The sequence below is a fragment of the Salvia splendens genome, chromosome 5 (genome assembly GCF_004379255.2).
Source record: "Salvia splendens isolate huo1 chromosome 5, SspV2, whole genome shotgun sequence".
NCBI classification, from domain to species: domain Eukaryota; kingdom Viridiplantae; phylum Streptophyta; class Magnoliopsida; order Lamiales; family Lamiaceae; genus Salvia; species Salvia splendens.
This window is the reverse complement of record NC_056036.1, coordinates 32,127,021-32,143,369: the sequence shown is the minus strand read 5'-3', so window position 1 is coordinate 32,143,369 and position 16,349 is coordinate 32,127,021. Positions and strand designations below refer to the sequence as shown.

Sequence of the window (16,349 nt, the reverse complement as noted above, 5' to 3'; positions counted from 1 at the left end):
ATATGGTATGGTACAGAATAAAAAGATGCACTAGATTACATTTAGGGCGGGGTCGGTACGGTATACCGTACCATAAATATTGTATCGTATACCATACAAAAAATATCAGTATGGAAAATTTTTATACCGTTACCGTACCGAAAGTTTCGGTATACCAAAATTCGGCATAACGAAATTTTGGTATGGATAATATGACTACCGTTATCGTATTGATATTTCTATATATCATACCGAATTTCGGTATACTGTACTGTATGATATACCTAACTTCGGTACACTATACCGTTATATCATACCTTTTCGTATACCTTTATACCAAAAAATATATTTTAAGAACATAAAAATATATTATCTCATTAATCTATTTTAAATAATTATATATATAAATATATAGGGGTGTGATCAATTGCTAACTCTATCTTTAATTGCTAACTACAATTAATTTTAAACTATAAGATTTGTAGAGATCTAGTGGTTTGTAAACTGACATGTGTAATTTCGTTTTATTGTTATTTAAATTTAAAAAGATATGAAAACTATTAAAATTAGGGTTTTGGATCGAAATGTCAATATAGTGTATTAAACATATCAATACGATTCATTGAATATGTCAACACAATTTCATATTGATATTGTATAAGCATTACATTGACATATTATGATAGCTACGTTGACATTAAATTGATTCTTGAAAAACACAAAAATTCAAGAATTTTTTTCAAATTTTGACATCGAAACATATGCAAGTTAAATCACGTTAGAATCCTTATTAAATTATTTTTAATTTGATATAAGTTGTGTTAAAAAATGATTTAAATTGAGATAATTATAATCATTTAAAGTTTTGGAATATTTTTTAAAAGTTAGTTATAACTAACTTTTTGCTAAATGATCTTGTGCCTTGATTTAATGATCTAATGCTTATCGTTTAGTTGTAGTTAGCAATTTAAAAGTGAGTTAACAATATAACACACCCCTAAATATATTTAATATAATATATATTATGTATATATTTCGGAATATAGGTATATACCGGTTTTCAGCATATATTGAAGATTCGGTATACCACGATATACCGATATTTTTGTATATAACGTATATTCCGTATTCCACTGTATACAGAGGTATAAGAAAATTCATACAGTTATCGTACCAAAAACTTACGGTATTGTATCGTACCGCACCAAAAATTACGGTATACCAAAAATTCGATACTTTTTTATTATTTTCGGTACAATACAATCAGTATACCATTTCTTTGGCTTTTTCCCCCACCCCTAATTTCATTCCACGGTGGCTACGATTTTGTCTTTCTAATCAAGATCGGGATTGGCTGTTACCTTTCCGATTCATTGGATAGATTTAAGAGCTTGTTACACATGTATTACCCAGTTATTTACAATGTGAAATGTATGGTATCTTCCACACCCTTCGATGGTGGATGGTGGAGACAGCCGGGACGATGGAGACAGCCGGGGTTGAGCACCAAGCAGGCTCGTACAACATGCTCATTTCATCAAGTTTAGAGACGATTCTTGCAAGCGGACAATGGACAAGTATGCCGGTAAGGTTGTAGGTATACCGTACTTGTAACACCCTCTATTCACAATGTCTAAAATCCAAATATTTTGACCATATGATTCTATAATTTAGAGTTATGAAAGCTGGAATTTAATGACCAAAACATTCTCAATATCATTATTAAGATTACATAATCATTATTAGTTCAACAATTAAATCTCATGTATGTGCATATATGAAATCAGCCAAAACCCAATACTATTACAACTCAATATTTCATAAATTTTAGGTCATGAAAACAAGCTAAGGTTTATGTGCTACCTTGGATTGAGCCTCGTATGTGATGGGATCAAATCAACTATAAACAAATGAAAGTTGAGAGATAACAATAGTAGTGAGAAGAATGTTGGCCGAGAGTTGTTGGGGAAGAAACCCTCTTCCTCTTTTTATATCCATGATCTCATAGTATTATTTTAATATATATGGACTAAAATTAGCCACATGGCATATACACATGTTTTATCATTGTTTCTAGATTATTCTTTCAAATTCAAGAAAATATTGGAGTTAAATACTATATCCTTATCCAATAAGCAAATTTTCGTCACTATAAAATAGTAATTGATATAATTTAAGTACATTTCTATTATTTGGCATATTTTTATAAACACATATAGCATGCCATTTAATTATTTTAAACTTATTTTCGGGATGTTACAGTACTTAGCAGCAGCAAAGTAGGGGAAGGGAGAATCATAAAACACAGTGTGTTTGCCCTGTGATTTGTTGTGTATTGTGTCCAGCAATTTGTATCTTGGCAATTGATAGCATATTGAGTTTGGACTATCATGTGTATCCAAATCCCCCTTTTTTTAACTTTATTTGAATTGGACCGAATAATCCAAAATATCCGAAAGTTCTCAAAATCCAAATTAAAATTTGTAATTATTGTGGACAGATTCTTTCTCCCTCTCCGTTTGCATCCCATCTCTTTATCTCTCCCTCTTCGTTTCTCTACACGCATCCCAGTCTCCGAATTTGAATTAACTACCCTGTCAAGAGTGAAGATGATGCTAACAAATGCTACAAAGAAAGCTAGCTTGGTTGTCAAGGGATTTGAGCAACTATACGGTATTAATTATAAAGATCTGTTCACTCATATTGTGAAACTAACACTAATAAGTAATATCATTTAGTATTGAGTAATGGTAGTTGAAGAAAATCTATTATTATATTAGATGGATTTAAACACAACTTTCCTTCTTGGTGATTTTGAGGATGAGTTGTACATTATACAACTTGAGGGATTCGTAGTAAAAGGAAAGAAAAATCTTGTGTACAAGTTGAAGAAGAGCTTGTATGGTTTAAAGCAAACTCCAAAACAATGGTACAAGAAGTTTGATGGATTCATGATGGAGATTGGCTATAAAAGATGCTACGCTGACCATTGTTGTTACTACAAGAGGTTTGACAAGAGCTATCTTATTCTGTTATTATATGTTGATAATAAGTTGATTGCAAGAGGTAATTCAAATGAGATGGAAACATACGAAACTAAAAAACCTTTGGCGAAAACATAATTCGAATCAAGTTCTAAATCAATTCACAGATGATCATATCACTCAAATTCATAATAGGGACATAAGACAAAACAGAGTTTGAAAACATAAAATAGATAGAATATAACAATGTTAACTTATTTGGTTCACCAATCCCTCGGCTTATTTGGAACATAGAAATTTTATTTTAGCATCGTCAAACCTAGATATATAGATGCTGATTTCACTTTATTTATAAAGATAATATATAGTACTAAATTGATCATGATATTTTTAACTTAAAAGGATTGATGAATGAACCCAAAATAAGGTGAGTTTCATCCGAAAATATGAGCCTCGGTTTCCTTCGTGAACTCAATGAAGTAGTTCAGGAGCGCGGTTGGGTGTGGATTGTCAGCATTGATCAGCTCATAATCTATGGTCCATGTTATGAAGTCGACACCTCCTTTGGTCTCAACGTGATAGGTTACAATCATGTTTTTGTATAGCTCAAGATCATCTCCTTCAATCATTTTGAATGTGATTATCTTTTTCGCCTCATCTACCTCTATAACTTGTTTTGCTCTCTGCTCTTTCCCACCTACATGTACATGATTTTTAAATTCAGTTATTAGGATATCATTTATGCATATCAAAATCTTTAACAAAGCATGCGTACCAAGAACATATTTCCATTGAATAACAGAGCCACAAGCTCCAAAATCTCCTTGATGAAGTTCACAATCTTGGACTTTGTTAGGTAGAACTTTGGCAAAGTGTTTAGGGTTTTTTGCCATGAGATGATGAAACACGCCCCCTCCAGCCTTGAACGCCACCTGCGCGACAAGCTTATCCGGTAGCCCAGCCATTATACTTGTATTTCAAATATCACTCCAATTGAATTGCATATTTTCTAGACTTTATATAGCTGCATATCACTCTAATTTTTCTCATTTTATATGGACCAACAACTGCTGATTTTATGTAGAACTTATGATATTGTTTTGACATTGATTGTTTCCACATATTTCTGCATGAGAATATCTTATCATCTTTATAATTACGTGATTCACAAGTTAAATTGGGATTCTCTCCTTCACAATCTTTCTTCGTGATTTTTAAGTTATTATAAGGCCCTATTTACATTGTGTTATAAGGTGATATAGAGTCAATTTAGTTGGTTAGTTTTAAGCTACCAAGGGGGGTAACGTACAAGGAATAAAAAAATCTCAAATATAATTCATGTTTACAATTAATGGATTGTTTGGGCATTTCTAAATTCAAATTCAATCAAATTAAGCAAGATAGATTAAAGGACATCTACAAGCCATCAACTACACATCAAGGGAAATTGAAATTTAAGATATAGCTATCAACTAAGTATATTTTGTCCTTAATAATTTGTCATTCTCTTTTTTATGGTACTCATTCTATGAAATATTGTCACACGTCTCTAAACTTTGATATAATTTCGCTAGAACTTTTGCATTATATAGAAAACTTGAACTACATTTTTGATACATTAACATTGATTTGGTATCAAATGCGGTACTCAAACTTTAAAAATATCACTACGTCCATAAACTTTGGTTTAATATCACTAAAGAACTTTTGCACTTCTTAAACATTTTTTAGTCCAAATCACCCTCCATCCCTTAAGCTCTACTTATGATGAAAGAGAAATTCAAATAAATTAAAGTATTCTAATATTATAGGATTGAATCATATTACACAAATTTTATTTTATTTCTCTACAAATTCAGAAAATGAAATAGTGGCAGTTCATCTCATCACAATAGACTAAAATCCTTCTTAAGGGTTGGAGGGTATTTTAAACCAAAAATATTTAAAAAGTATAAAAATCCTTCCAACGATATTAAATCAAAGTTTATGAAATCAAAGTTTATGAATGTGTGGTGATATTTTAACAATTTTCAGAAAAAATCTAAGCTTGATTTGTTAGTTTATTTATTTAAAATAACAGAGAAAAACAAACAAGTTAAGCTTTGATTTTTATAAAAATTGTATAATTAAAAATGTTAATAATAATTTTTAATTTATTAGAATCAAACTAAATATAAAAAATATAAAAAAATGAGCTAAACGTGCATTAAACGAGTGTACTGGTCACATATTGTGCTTATATACGGTCTGTAACATATCATTTTGTTTTTTAATTATGAATGAACTGCACCAAATGACCCTAACTTTTGCATTTGTTGCACCAGTGACCCCTAACAAAAAAATAGCACCAGAGGGGCCACGAATCATGTTTTTTCGAACCAAAACACCCTTTTAGGGCATTTTTGTCACTCCATTATATTGCTGCCATGTGATTTCTGTCACATTTCTGTCAGCAACTTCTTATGTAATTTTCTAATAAGTTTTTGTACTTCATACGTAATTAAAATTTTATCATTATTTACACTTTCTAATTTTTTATAATATACATATTTATCATTATCTGCATTAATTAATATGAAAATAATAAAATGAGACCATTTCTTCCTTATAAAACTCACTTTCTGGTATTTTTCCATATTTTTATTTCCCATAATTTATTTTATTTACATTGATTTATGGATCAATTTTATTTATTATGAAAATATCCTAATTTTGCAGTATTAATTTATAAATTTACATTGTCTTATTTCAAATACTATTGTTACTAAAAAAATCTTGAAGGATTAAATAGCTAGTACCGCATGCTTGAATTTTTCCAAAATATTACTCACGTTTCAATTTTATCATGAATGGCAAGAAACTATGCAAATTTATATCTAAAGATTGAATGTTCATATGATGTTAAAATTTTCAATTTGAGCTAAATTAAAATTACATCAATAAAATATCAATCATAAAAATCGTCTTAAAGTTAGGCTTAGAGTAACAAATTAGTTGGATGATATATAATTAAATAATATTTTAAATGTCAATGTTTTCAATAAAATAATTATCGTATCATTTAATTAAATGTGAAATATTTTTTATTATGTGTATTATTGATTCGGATTTTATTGCATAAATAACTTCACTTTTCCGTATTTTTGTTTCTCAATGAATTTCCTACATGATATAAGTACTATATTGTTACCACTAACTAGAAATAGAGAGACATAAGAATTTTTTTTGTATAAATATTGACAAAACTTTAATCACGTATGAAGTACCAGAACTTATTAGGAAATCACTTAAGACGATGCTAACAGAAATATGACAAAATTCATATGTCAGTGAATTTAGGGATTGCCAAAAATGCCCTTCAAGTTATTTGGGCATTTTTGTCCGAAAATAGCTAAAAAAACATGATTCGTGATTATATTTAAGTTAGGCCCCTCTGGTGCTATTTTTTGTTAGGTGTCACTGGTGTAACAAGTGCAGAAGTTAGGGTCATTTGGTACAGTTCACTCTTCAATTATTTATGTACTTCCTCCGTTCCCTAAAAATTAGAACTTTTGAAACAGCACAAGTTTTAATACAAAATTGGAAAGTAAGAGAGATAGAAAGAAAAGTTTGTTAGTAGAAAATGAGTTCCACCTCATTAGAGAGAGAAAAATTGCTTAAATAAAAAGCTTCTATTTTTAGGGGATGGACTAAAACAGAAAGAGTTTCTATTTTTAGGAGACAGAGGGAGTATATCTCTTTTGAACAATATTTGATTTCATGAGCTAGGATATGTTAACTTTTTTGCAATTCAAATTTTCTTAGCAAAATATGACTTTCTTTAGTTATATGTTGAGGGTTATATATTTAATCTCTTGTGAACAAAATATTCAAATTTTTAAGGTACATATTGGGTATAACTTTATCTAATGCATGCGGTTTATTAAAGTTTAAGAAATGACGATGACAAGACAAGATAATGGAATGCTGAAATTTGTGGAAACAGTCTACGTCCAAATTATTTGTAAAGTTCATGTAATCAATAGTTGTTAGGCTAATTAATAATAGAATAAAGACCAAATCATTTAGTCAAGTTTAGAAATCAACAATTGTCGGGCTAGTTAATAATAGCATAAAAATAATTATACATAATTGTATAATTATATGTACATATATTTCTAAATTTTATATTCAATTATATTGATTTTGTTTAGATTGAATTTATTATTTATCATATTAATTTTACTAAATAGTAAAATAGCCCCTCACTATATTTCAAAGATATCATTAAAAGCATTTTAAATTTTTATTCATACAATCTATGAATAATGAAAAATATGATTTATTAGTGAATATGGTTATATAAAGATCGCCACAGCTAATGTATGATTATGGATTAATGTAAAAAACACATGTATCTATTACTTCATTAAATATCAAGATTGGAGCATTCAAATTGTCAAATGGGCAGACTATATTTTCAAGAGGATTTCTTGATTTCTTCCAACTTGTTCGCATTTTTAATCATAATATGTAATATTGTATTTTGAGGGATGAGTATGCGGGGCGTGGAAAACGTCCTTATTGTTGGTGTTTCAATTAAAATTAAAGTAAAATAACAAAAAATTAAGTTAATTTGTTATTAATTTAGGGATGCTTTCTTTTGCATTCTGATAAGGCTTATTTCATGCATCGGTTTATGGGTAAAATGTGTACTACTTGATCGGTTTATCGTGCAAAACAAGTGTTAATTGTGCAGAAATGCCGCTTGACCAAGGCAACAAAGCCAAACTGATCAAGCAAGTACAATCGGCGGAAAAGGCCTATAAATCAGGGGAGTTGATCAAGGGGAGTAATCAAGCAGTTAGGCAGGGACCACTGGCTTCCAGAAGAAGGGCACGTGAGGAAATGAGTTGGATGTGGCGCACCATTCTGTTATCAAGGACAACGTTCTAGAAGGGGACACGTGCTGGCATATGAGACGAAAGGACGGAGCTGAGTCATGAATCTGTTACTCAAAAGCGTCGACATTCTAGAAGGAAAAGCACGTAGCAATCAATGAGTCGCTCATCCTCATCGTGAGTGAATATTCCCTTTCAAGATCGTTATCCAGTTGGAGGGCGAGTAGAGCTTATAAATAGAGGATGTGTCATCACAAGAAAGAATCGGATCCTTTACTTTCTGTCTTGTTTAGCTTAGTTCAGTTCTCTAGCTTAGTTCAGTTCTCTAAATAGCTTAGCCTAGCTTAGATAAAGTGTTGCTTAGTTAGAAAGGGCGATTGAAGAAGCGCTACAGAATACTTGTTATCTGTCAGCGTATTCTGAAGTTTTCCGCCGAGATTCTTCTCGGTTTTACTTGCTTTCGTAGTTTCCCAAAGTGTTAGCTTAGTTTAAACTTCTCGTTGTACTGTTCTCAGTTTTAGCTTAATCAAAGTTATTTCATTTTCATCCTCGCATTTACTGTTACGTCTTCGCCTGCAATTCACTTGACCCAGTAGTTAAATTTACCTTGATCAAGTCAACAAGGTTAATTCTGCCTAGGGTAAAATCAGTAGTTAAAAACTCCCAAGTTAAAGCGTGGCAGCAGTCAACCCCCTGTTCACTGCTCACACACTCGACACACCAACTTCTCTGTGGGATCGATCCCGAACTTGCCGCTTTACTGTTAAAGTAGTGCAAAATTGAGAATTTACAAATTACTTTGGTAGGAAACGAGCGAGAGCGAGTTTGCATCGATCAAGTGGCAACGACATTTGCTAACTAATCCAATCGGTTCGGTTATCTTCAATATAACTTGGTCCGAATTCGCGCCCCTCTTGTGGTCCTTCCACATTCTAAACTACGCAATTATCAATTTGTAAAAAACAATCTTTTACTTAAATGATTGCAAAAGGGGAATTATGTAATGTGTTAATAAATTTTAAATTAGTTAAAATAAAGAAATCCATTTTAAATGTGAAATGCTTCAAAATATCACTACCCTTAATAATAAGAGAAGTCATGTAGTGATTTTGCGGCAATATATAAAGATTAGACAAGCATAAGTGAAGTATCTAATCTGTAATTTATTTTGAGAAACAAATATTTTACAACACAATTGAACTAATACTAGTATCTAATTTGTTATTTATTTTGAGAAACAAGTGAGACATCTTTCATATTTTTTATGAATAATTAATTCTCTCTTTTCTCTCCTACTTTATCCTCATTTTTCATATTTTATTCTTTCTCTTATTTTAGTCTACTTTATTATCTATTTCTCTTTTATACTTAATTCTCTCTTCTATTTTATTATTTATAATTTAATTCAGTAAATACTACTTCCTTTGTCATATGCAAATAGACTATTTTTGTCAATTGGGTCCGTCCCATAAAAATAGACAATTCTACTTAAGTAATTTTGTTCACTAATAAGGGTGAAGCTCATTTTCTACTGACAATCCTCCAATTAATTTTTTTTCATTTTATCTCTCACGAGGGTGGAGCCCATGTCACTCTAATATATGATGTTTTTATGGGACATGTGGAATACTCCATCCGTCCCCAGAGAATGTGTACTTTGGGTCGGCATAGGTCCGACGGATCGCACGTCTCGTACAATCGAAAAATTCATGTTCTTTGATTCTATAGTTCGTGAGTTCATCATGCATAAAATATAAACAAAAACACCAAGAACATGTTTCGCAATCAAATAACACATGCATACATTAATTTTGTGAAATTTAAATCTAATAATCAGAGCCAAAGACTGGCTCTGATACCAATTAATGGGGTTGGCAGCGGAAGCGAGCATCATATGGATCACATAATATCTTGATCTAATTAGCAGATTATTTAGACAAAATCTATTAGCGTAATTTTCACATGTGTCATGCTCATAACTTAAATTTAATCATGCTTTAGCGTAATTGAAACCTAAAACATGCTTACTACGGAATTAGCCAATTTACGTCGTTGATTCTCCAAAGAATCTAAGTTCGCTAGCGCCTTCTCCACGTGAAGATCTTGAGTACTAAACCACGGATCTTCTGACTAGTTCCCGAACTATAAACTGATATCAGTGTGGGCTTATCTCACCAGAATACTAGGACCTAAATAAAGAAGACGAAAACTGCTCACGGAGGGAGCTGAAAAATCGTCCCCCTTGTGTAGGGAGAGGAGGACGAAAATTTGGAGAAAATATTAAGTCTATTTTTTGTCTCCTTTATTCTCTTATTTATATTAAGTCACATTTTAGGCCTAGTCAGGGATCTATGGAAGAATTTGGATATGGTCTCCCCCAATTAGCTTCTTACTAATTAAATTGAACCCACAATTTAATATAAGCTTATATTGGAATATTACGAGCAGCCACTACAGAAGTAATTTTGCACTGCCCATCCAAATCCGAAATTACAAGTATTCTGGGTTTCCATTTGTTTGTCGTTCATTTCCCGTGCATAAGATAGAAACGTCCATTAATTAATTAATGTCTGCTATGAACTTAATTAATTAACATATTATTAACTCCAAGAATGGACTTAGCAAGAAACGCTTATTTATTATTCATAGAGTAATCAAACTCCAACTAGCTAGGTTCCGAATAATAAAACCTTGTTTCGAGCTCCTCTTGTGGACGTTATCACACGAGACTCACCTCGCGCACGATTCAATATAATAGCAATCCTAGCACCACTAGATATTAATCACCACTACCCAATATACCAGGTTTCTTGGGTTGCTAAAAGCCCGCACCATTTGGTAAGTCAAAGTAGTGCATAATCAATACTGTATGCTCAATGCTAGCGTACATTGATTAAGAAATTAATTATCAAGACCTCGTCTTTCAGTAGATAGCATAAAGACTCGTCTTGCTGTTAGATCCAATTCAGTGCTATACCACACCAATGTCATCTTATTTCAGTAAGGCTTAGAAATATGCGGACTGACATTGCAACCTTTCACGATAGGTAGTCTAGGCCTATCTAGGTTGTGAAATTCTGATTTTTCTTTGTTCAGAACTGACCGTGTTACCTTAAAGTGGACGACGCCCACAACCGGTCTACTAAAACAAAGACTTAGACTTTGTTACGTTGCTTATACATTTAAATATGCAATAAACATTCATTAAATGTAAAACATAACAACATTATGACAAAAATAATCTGTTGCATCCATTGGAAAATAAAATATAGAGTTTTACAGTATTCAATCACTCGAAAGGTGATTTCTAGTATACAAACTCTAACATGAGATAGATGGATCGCAATAGGAGTTAGGATCGACCCCTCAAAGGTGTCGAAGGTCCACTCCGGCGTCGGATTCAAACGGGGAAGAGGTGACAGTCGATTGGGTTTCCGATCGATTCTCGACTAGATAAAGGGTTTAGGGTTTCTGAAGGCCTCCGATCAATTTAAGAGAGAGTAAGGAGGAGGAAACGGTTGGGACTCCTTTTGGCGGAGGCGGGTGAATAGGTTTAGGGTTTTCGAGAGAGAAAGAGAGAGTGAGTGAGAGAATGTAATGAGAGCTGGAGCGTCGCAACCCTAAACAAGAGTGAGAAGAAGGGTATGATGTGTTTAATTTTTATGGCAGTGACGTAAATAAATAAGAAGGTGGGGGTAGTTAAACTATCCAAATATAGTAAGGAGAACCGGAACTCCTATCCGCGGACGGACGAAAATGAAAAAATAAGACTCCTATTGCCGGAGAGAGGGAGCATATCACAAATTAAAAGTACTTTAGGACAAAAAAATAAACAACATATTAAAAATAATTTTAACTAAAGAATAAATATAATAAAATAATATATGCAAATTAGTACTAAGTTTAAATTTCATAAAGTATTCATTGGTTTTATTTTTATATTAAGAAGAAATATGAATTGATAAAATAAAGAAGTAAAGAATGGAAAAAAATATGGTCTTCTTGAGGGTTGAACAAACACCTCCTACTTAAATGCCTAATAATTAAACCATTGGACTACTAAATTTTATGATATTTATCAAAAATAAATACTCCCTCTGTTCTATAGTTATAGAGTCATTTTTTTTCATTTTGGGCATTCATAGTAGTAGATAGGGGTGGGAAAATATATTGAAATACCAAAAAAACAGCACTTACCATACCGATAAAACATTGAAAAATACCGGTTTTTTGGTATACTGCAATTTTCGGTACCGAAATATTTCAGTATGGTAACGGTATCAATTTTCCATATTGCGGTATACCATGGTATACCGAATATTCGGTATATGTTGGAATATTATATAAATATTACTATATTATATTTAATATATTTATATATAAAATTGAATTAAAAAGAAAAAATCTCTGAAAGTTCTACTTTTATTTATTTAGGGTATAAAATAGATTTTTTTTTGTATAACGGCATTACGGTATACCGTACTTCGATACACAGGAAAGTGCGGGATACCGCAATAACGGTAAGGTAATGGTATCAAAAATTAACCATACCGAATTTTCGATGTACCAGATTGCGGTATACTAAAAATTTGGTATCGTATCGGTGTGATATTTTGTCATATCGCAGTTCTCGGTACGATATGCGGTGGCGTTCTTAGTACGGTATGACGTATCCACCCACCCCTATTAGTAGAGTTATTTAAGTAAAAAGTAACACATTTTCTTGCTCTTACTTTTCCTATCTACTTTATTCTCAATACTTCCTCCTCTCTTCTACTTTATTATCTTTTTATTTAATACATTAAACACTTTGTTCTTAATCTCCGTGCCAGGAAGAAATGCATTCATTACTAAGAAACGAAGGGAGTATATTTCTAAACTCTGAGTTATTCTCTCCACTTTATATATTAAATATTTATTTCTTAATCTCCATGCTGACAAAATATACCCTATTAACTTGGGATGGAGGGAGCACTGTTCTTTTAGACACATCATTTAATTTACGTTGAGTGATAGTATATCATAATGTACTTCAATCTTTCAATCAATTTATCTTCCTTGAATTCAAATTATGTAGCAAAATCAAATTACAACAATCAATCGCATCTTTTCACCAAGAATTTTTTCCTCGTGGAAGATTACACAACTTTGGTGTATAATTATTTATTCTAAATTGGTCTAATTTTTTTGGACCTGGTCTGCTTTGAAAAAGGGACCCCAATCTTTCGTCCCTCTGTAGCTGAGTCGTATTCATTTGTCTCACTGTAGCTGAGTTATTTCCTTTTTTGGCAAAAAGTATTTTACTCTCTCTTCATCTCACTACCTTTTTCCTTTCTACTTAATTCTCCTTTTACTTAACTCATTTAAAACAATTTTTTTAAATCTCGTTCCGAAAAGAAATGTCTCTACTACAGAGGGATGGATGGAGTATGTTTTAATCGCACTAGTTATTAATCGCACTTGCTTGATGCGATCACTAATGATATTACAACATGTGACGAGGTTCAAGCTGTCTTGCGCCATATTTGTCAACCGCAAAAGATCCTCATTGGTTAGTCGATAGGTCACCGGTTCGGAAATATATGGATACTTCTCCAAAGATATGGATCCTTTTGGATAGCATCACGCAACGATCTGCAAACCCTTATAATCGAAAGGAGTTCCTCAAAACCAAAATCAAGATTTTGAAGAACGAAGATTATCATACGACTCGTCCTTGTCCCTATCCTCCCTCTCATACTCCGTTGAGCAACACCAAACAAAATTCAATTCAGTAAAGAAATTGCTAGAACCATTACCACTATCTCCATCCTTTTCGAAGCCATTGGTACTCAGGGGCGGAGGGAGGGTGGGGCCAGGGGGGCCCATGGTCCCCCCCACTAATTCTTAAAAAACTTAGGGGTATTTTAGTAATTTCACAATAATTATAATTTATAATAAATATAATATTAGAGATAGGTTTCAGCAAAATATATATGAATCGTGCCTCTTAATTTAGCGTATGCATTCTGCCGTTCCAATCCAAGTCTGAATTTAGCGTATTCATTATGCCGTTCCAAGTCTGAAATCTGGTAAACTAGAACTACGTATATTCAAAACTCAAATATAATTCAATTAATTTTTCTACATAGGTTGTTTTTTTGTTTGGCTGCAATAATAATTCAAAGGGGGAGAAAGAAGATAGCTTATGTAATTCAATGGCTACGGACTACGGTGGTTCTGTAGTTGGAATTTTATAACTCCAATTCTTTATTTGATGTGTGTGTTAATAGTTTTGCATACAGAAAATATCAAATATTTTGAACTTAATCAGTGTTGACTATTTTTATAGGTATATGGATCGTTATTTCAAGAAACTTTCTTCCGTTGATTCTTCATCAGTTGAACCTTCACTTCTTCAACCTCAAGAATTATCGAATGAAGATAAAAGTAAGGTTGATTTAGAGAATCTTCCAAGTGATCCAGGAGAACGACCTGATATAATGAGTTATCCACCAAATTTAATAGAACAAGTTGGCAGAGCTTACTTACTTAAAGGTCCGTGTCAACCACGTAATCATGATTTTCGTTCTACAGTAGATGGAAATCAAAAACGTAAATTTGTCTCACATTGGTTTGATGAATTTAAGGATTGGTTGGAATATAGTGTTACAAAGGAATCAGTTTTTGTTTATATTGCTATCTTTTTTCAAGACTCCACGGAAATGGACAAGATGCTTTTGTATCAGGGGGATTTACGGTCTGGCGCAAGAAAGAAAGATTAAGAGATCATGTTGGAAACCATAAAAGTGCTCATAACAGGTGCATATTAGCATGTGAGGATTTGATGAATCAAGCCCAACACATTGAGGTCTCTTTGGCAAAACAGTCAACACAATCTAAGCTTGACTACCGCCTGCATCAGTAGAAAGAGCCTTTTCAGCAATGAAGATTGATGAGTCCGCGAATTTCTGATGTTTGTAAATGCTGGTAGAGAATGAAAATGCAGATCACGACACAAAGAATTTACGTGGTTCGATTTACTGAAGTAAATCTACGTCCACGGGAAGAAAAGAGGGCAGAGTTGTATTGCTTGATCTGTTTTCTACAGCTTACAAATACAAACTTGCTATATGGTGTTTTATCTCTAGAGAGCTTAACCTTTTTCTACCAGATCTAAGTTCTATTTATACAAAGGACCCAGATCGTGGCATGCAGCACCATTTACTAGGTAGTGGATGTCGTGGAGATCGTGGCCTAAGATCGTGGATGTAGCGTAGGTCATGGCCTACGATCGTGGCCTGAGTTGACACCACGTGGTAGTGGGTGTGTTGGAAGTTGTGGAAATCCTGTATGGGTCCACTAACTCCTTGTTCGGTCGAATACTGAGACCGAACTGCTTTGGTTGCCGATCTGAGAGTAGAGCTTGATGCCGACCTGAGAGCAGAGCTTGATTGGTTGGCTTTTACCGAGCTGTAGGCTGAGGCCGAACTCTTACTGAGACCGAACTGCTTTGGTAATGCCGAACTCATACTCTTCCTTGGGCTTTGGGCTGATGGGCCGTTGGTGCTGTTGGGCTTGTTTAGTCCGTACCCCATCACTACCCCCCCCCGAAAGACGAAGTGAATCACTTCGGCGAAGCGAGTCACTTCGGCATTCTGGATAAAGGTACGGGGGAGGCTGACGTCAGGGGACGTGCCTTGCACGTGACTGCATTAAATGCGACAGTAAAATCCGGCCGTTGAATCCCGAAAAGGTGGGATTCGAAACGGTGCGACGATTTTGAAATCTTCGCCGAATCTGATAAATACCTCCTTTCTTCATCATTGAAGCACTTTTGCGACTGCTTCTTCTGCACTCTATCTCCTTTGCGTAAAAATTTCCTTCCGCTTTCAAGAATTTCTTCAGAATTTCTTCAGATTTTGCAAAGAGTAAGAACCATGTCTTCTTCTTCTTCTTCCGAGTTAGGTAGCGGTAGGAAAGGGGGCAAGGGGTCTTCTAGCCGGAAAGAGTCCGGAGAGAAGACTGTAGAATACTTTCACAGCGTCTTGAGTAAGGACACCGTGATATCTCTACACGAAAAATATCTTCTTCCCGGGGGGAAGGCGGTGGTTCCCGACGATGATCACAGGGCTAACGACCCGCCGGAGGGTTATGCCACCGTTTACGAAGCCTGCTTAGAATGCGGGCTTCGTTTCCCTCTTCCCCCACCTTTTGTAGAGCTTCTTGATTTTTTTCAACTCCCTTTAGGTCAGGTGACTCCGAATTCTTGGAGGCACTTGTCGGCTTTTGCTGCCGAACTCCGTAGGCTAGATAAGGATCTGTCTCTGCGGGCAATCCTTAATTTTTTCCAATTTAAAAGGAAGGGATCTTGGTTTTACTTGATCCCCTTACAGCCTTTTAGGGCATTCTGCAAAACCAAGTGGCCGAAATGGCAAAACCGCTTCTTTTTTTATAATAGGACAGCGGCTCCGGGCTTCCCCTGGAGAGGGCCGAAGTCCGTGATTCCTCATCCTCGGTTAGAACC

The 16,349-nt window shown here is 33.7% G+C and overlaps 1 protein-coding gene and 1 long non-coding RNA gene across 2 annotated transcripts; both read right to left on the bottom strand.

Annotated features, from left to right (window-relative positions):
* Positions 1 to 1,063: 1,063 nt before the first annotated feature.
* Positions 1,064 to 1,933, bottom strand: LOC121803285. The gene is made up of 2 exons (XR_006050956.1): positions 1,843 to 1,933; positions 1,064 to 1,612 (listed from the first exon to the last, which is right to left on the bottom strand). It is a non-coding gene; the product is annotated as an uncharacterized LOC121803285 (long non-coding RNA).
* Positions 1,934 to 3,098: 1,165 nt separating this feature from the next.
* Positions 3,099 to 3,992, bottom strand: LOC121803352 (MLP-like protein 34). Its single transcript, XM_042203033.1, has 2 exons — positions 3,739 to 3,992; positions 3,099 to 3,660 (listed from the first exon to the last, which is right to left on the bottom strand). Exons 1-2 carry the CDS (start codon positions 3,926 to 3,928, stop codon positions 3,398 to 3,400), a joined length of 453 nt encoding a protein of 150 aa, XP_042058967.1. The 5' UTR covers positions 3,929 to 3,992; the 3' UTR covers positions 3,099 to 3,397.
* Positions 3,993 to 16,349: the final 12,357 nt, after the last annotated feature.

What these genes read in the sequence shown, in the direction of transcription:
- LOC121803352 (XM_042203033.1), bottom strand. Translation starts at nt 3,928, where the DNA reads ATGGCTGGGCTACCGGATAAGCTTGTCGCGCAGGTGGCGTTCAAGGCT. An exon ending in TCAATGGAAATATGTTCTTG is followed by an intron (nt 3,661 to 3,738) that starts GTACGCATGCTT and finishes ATGTACATGTAG; the next exon opens with GTGGGAAAGAGCAGAGAGCA.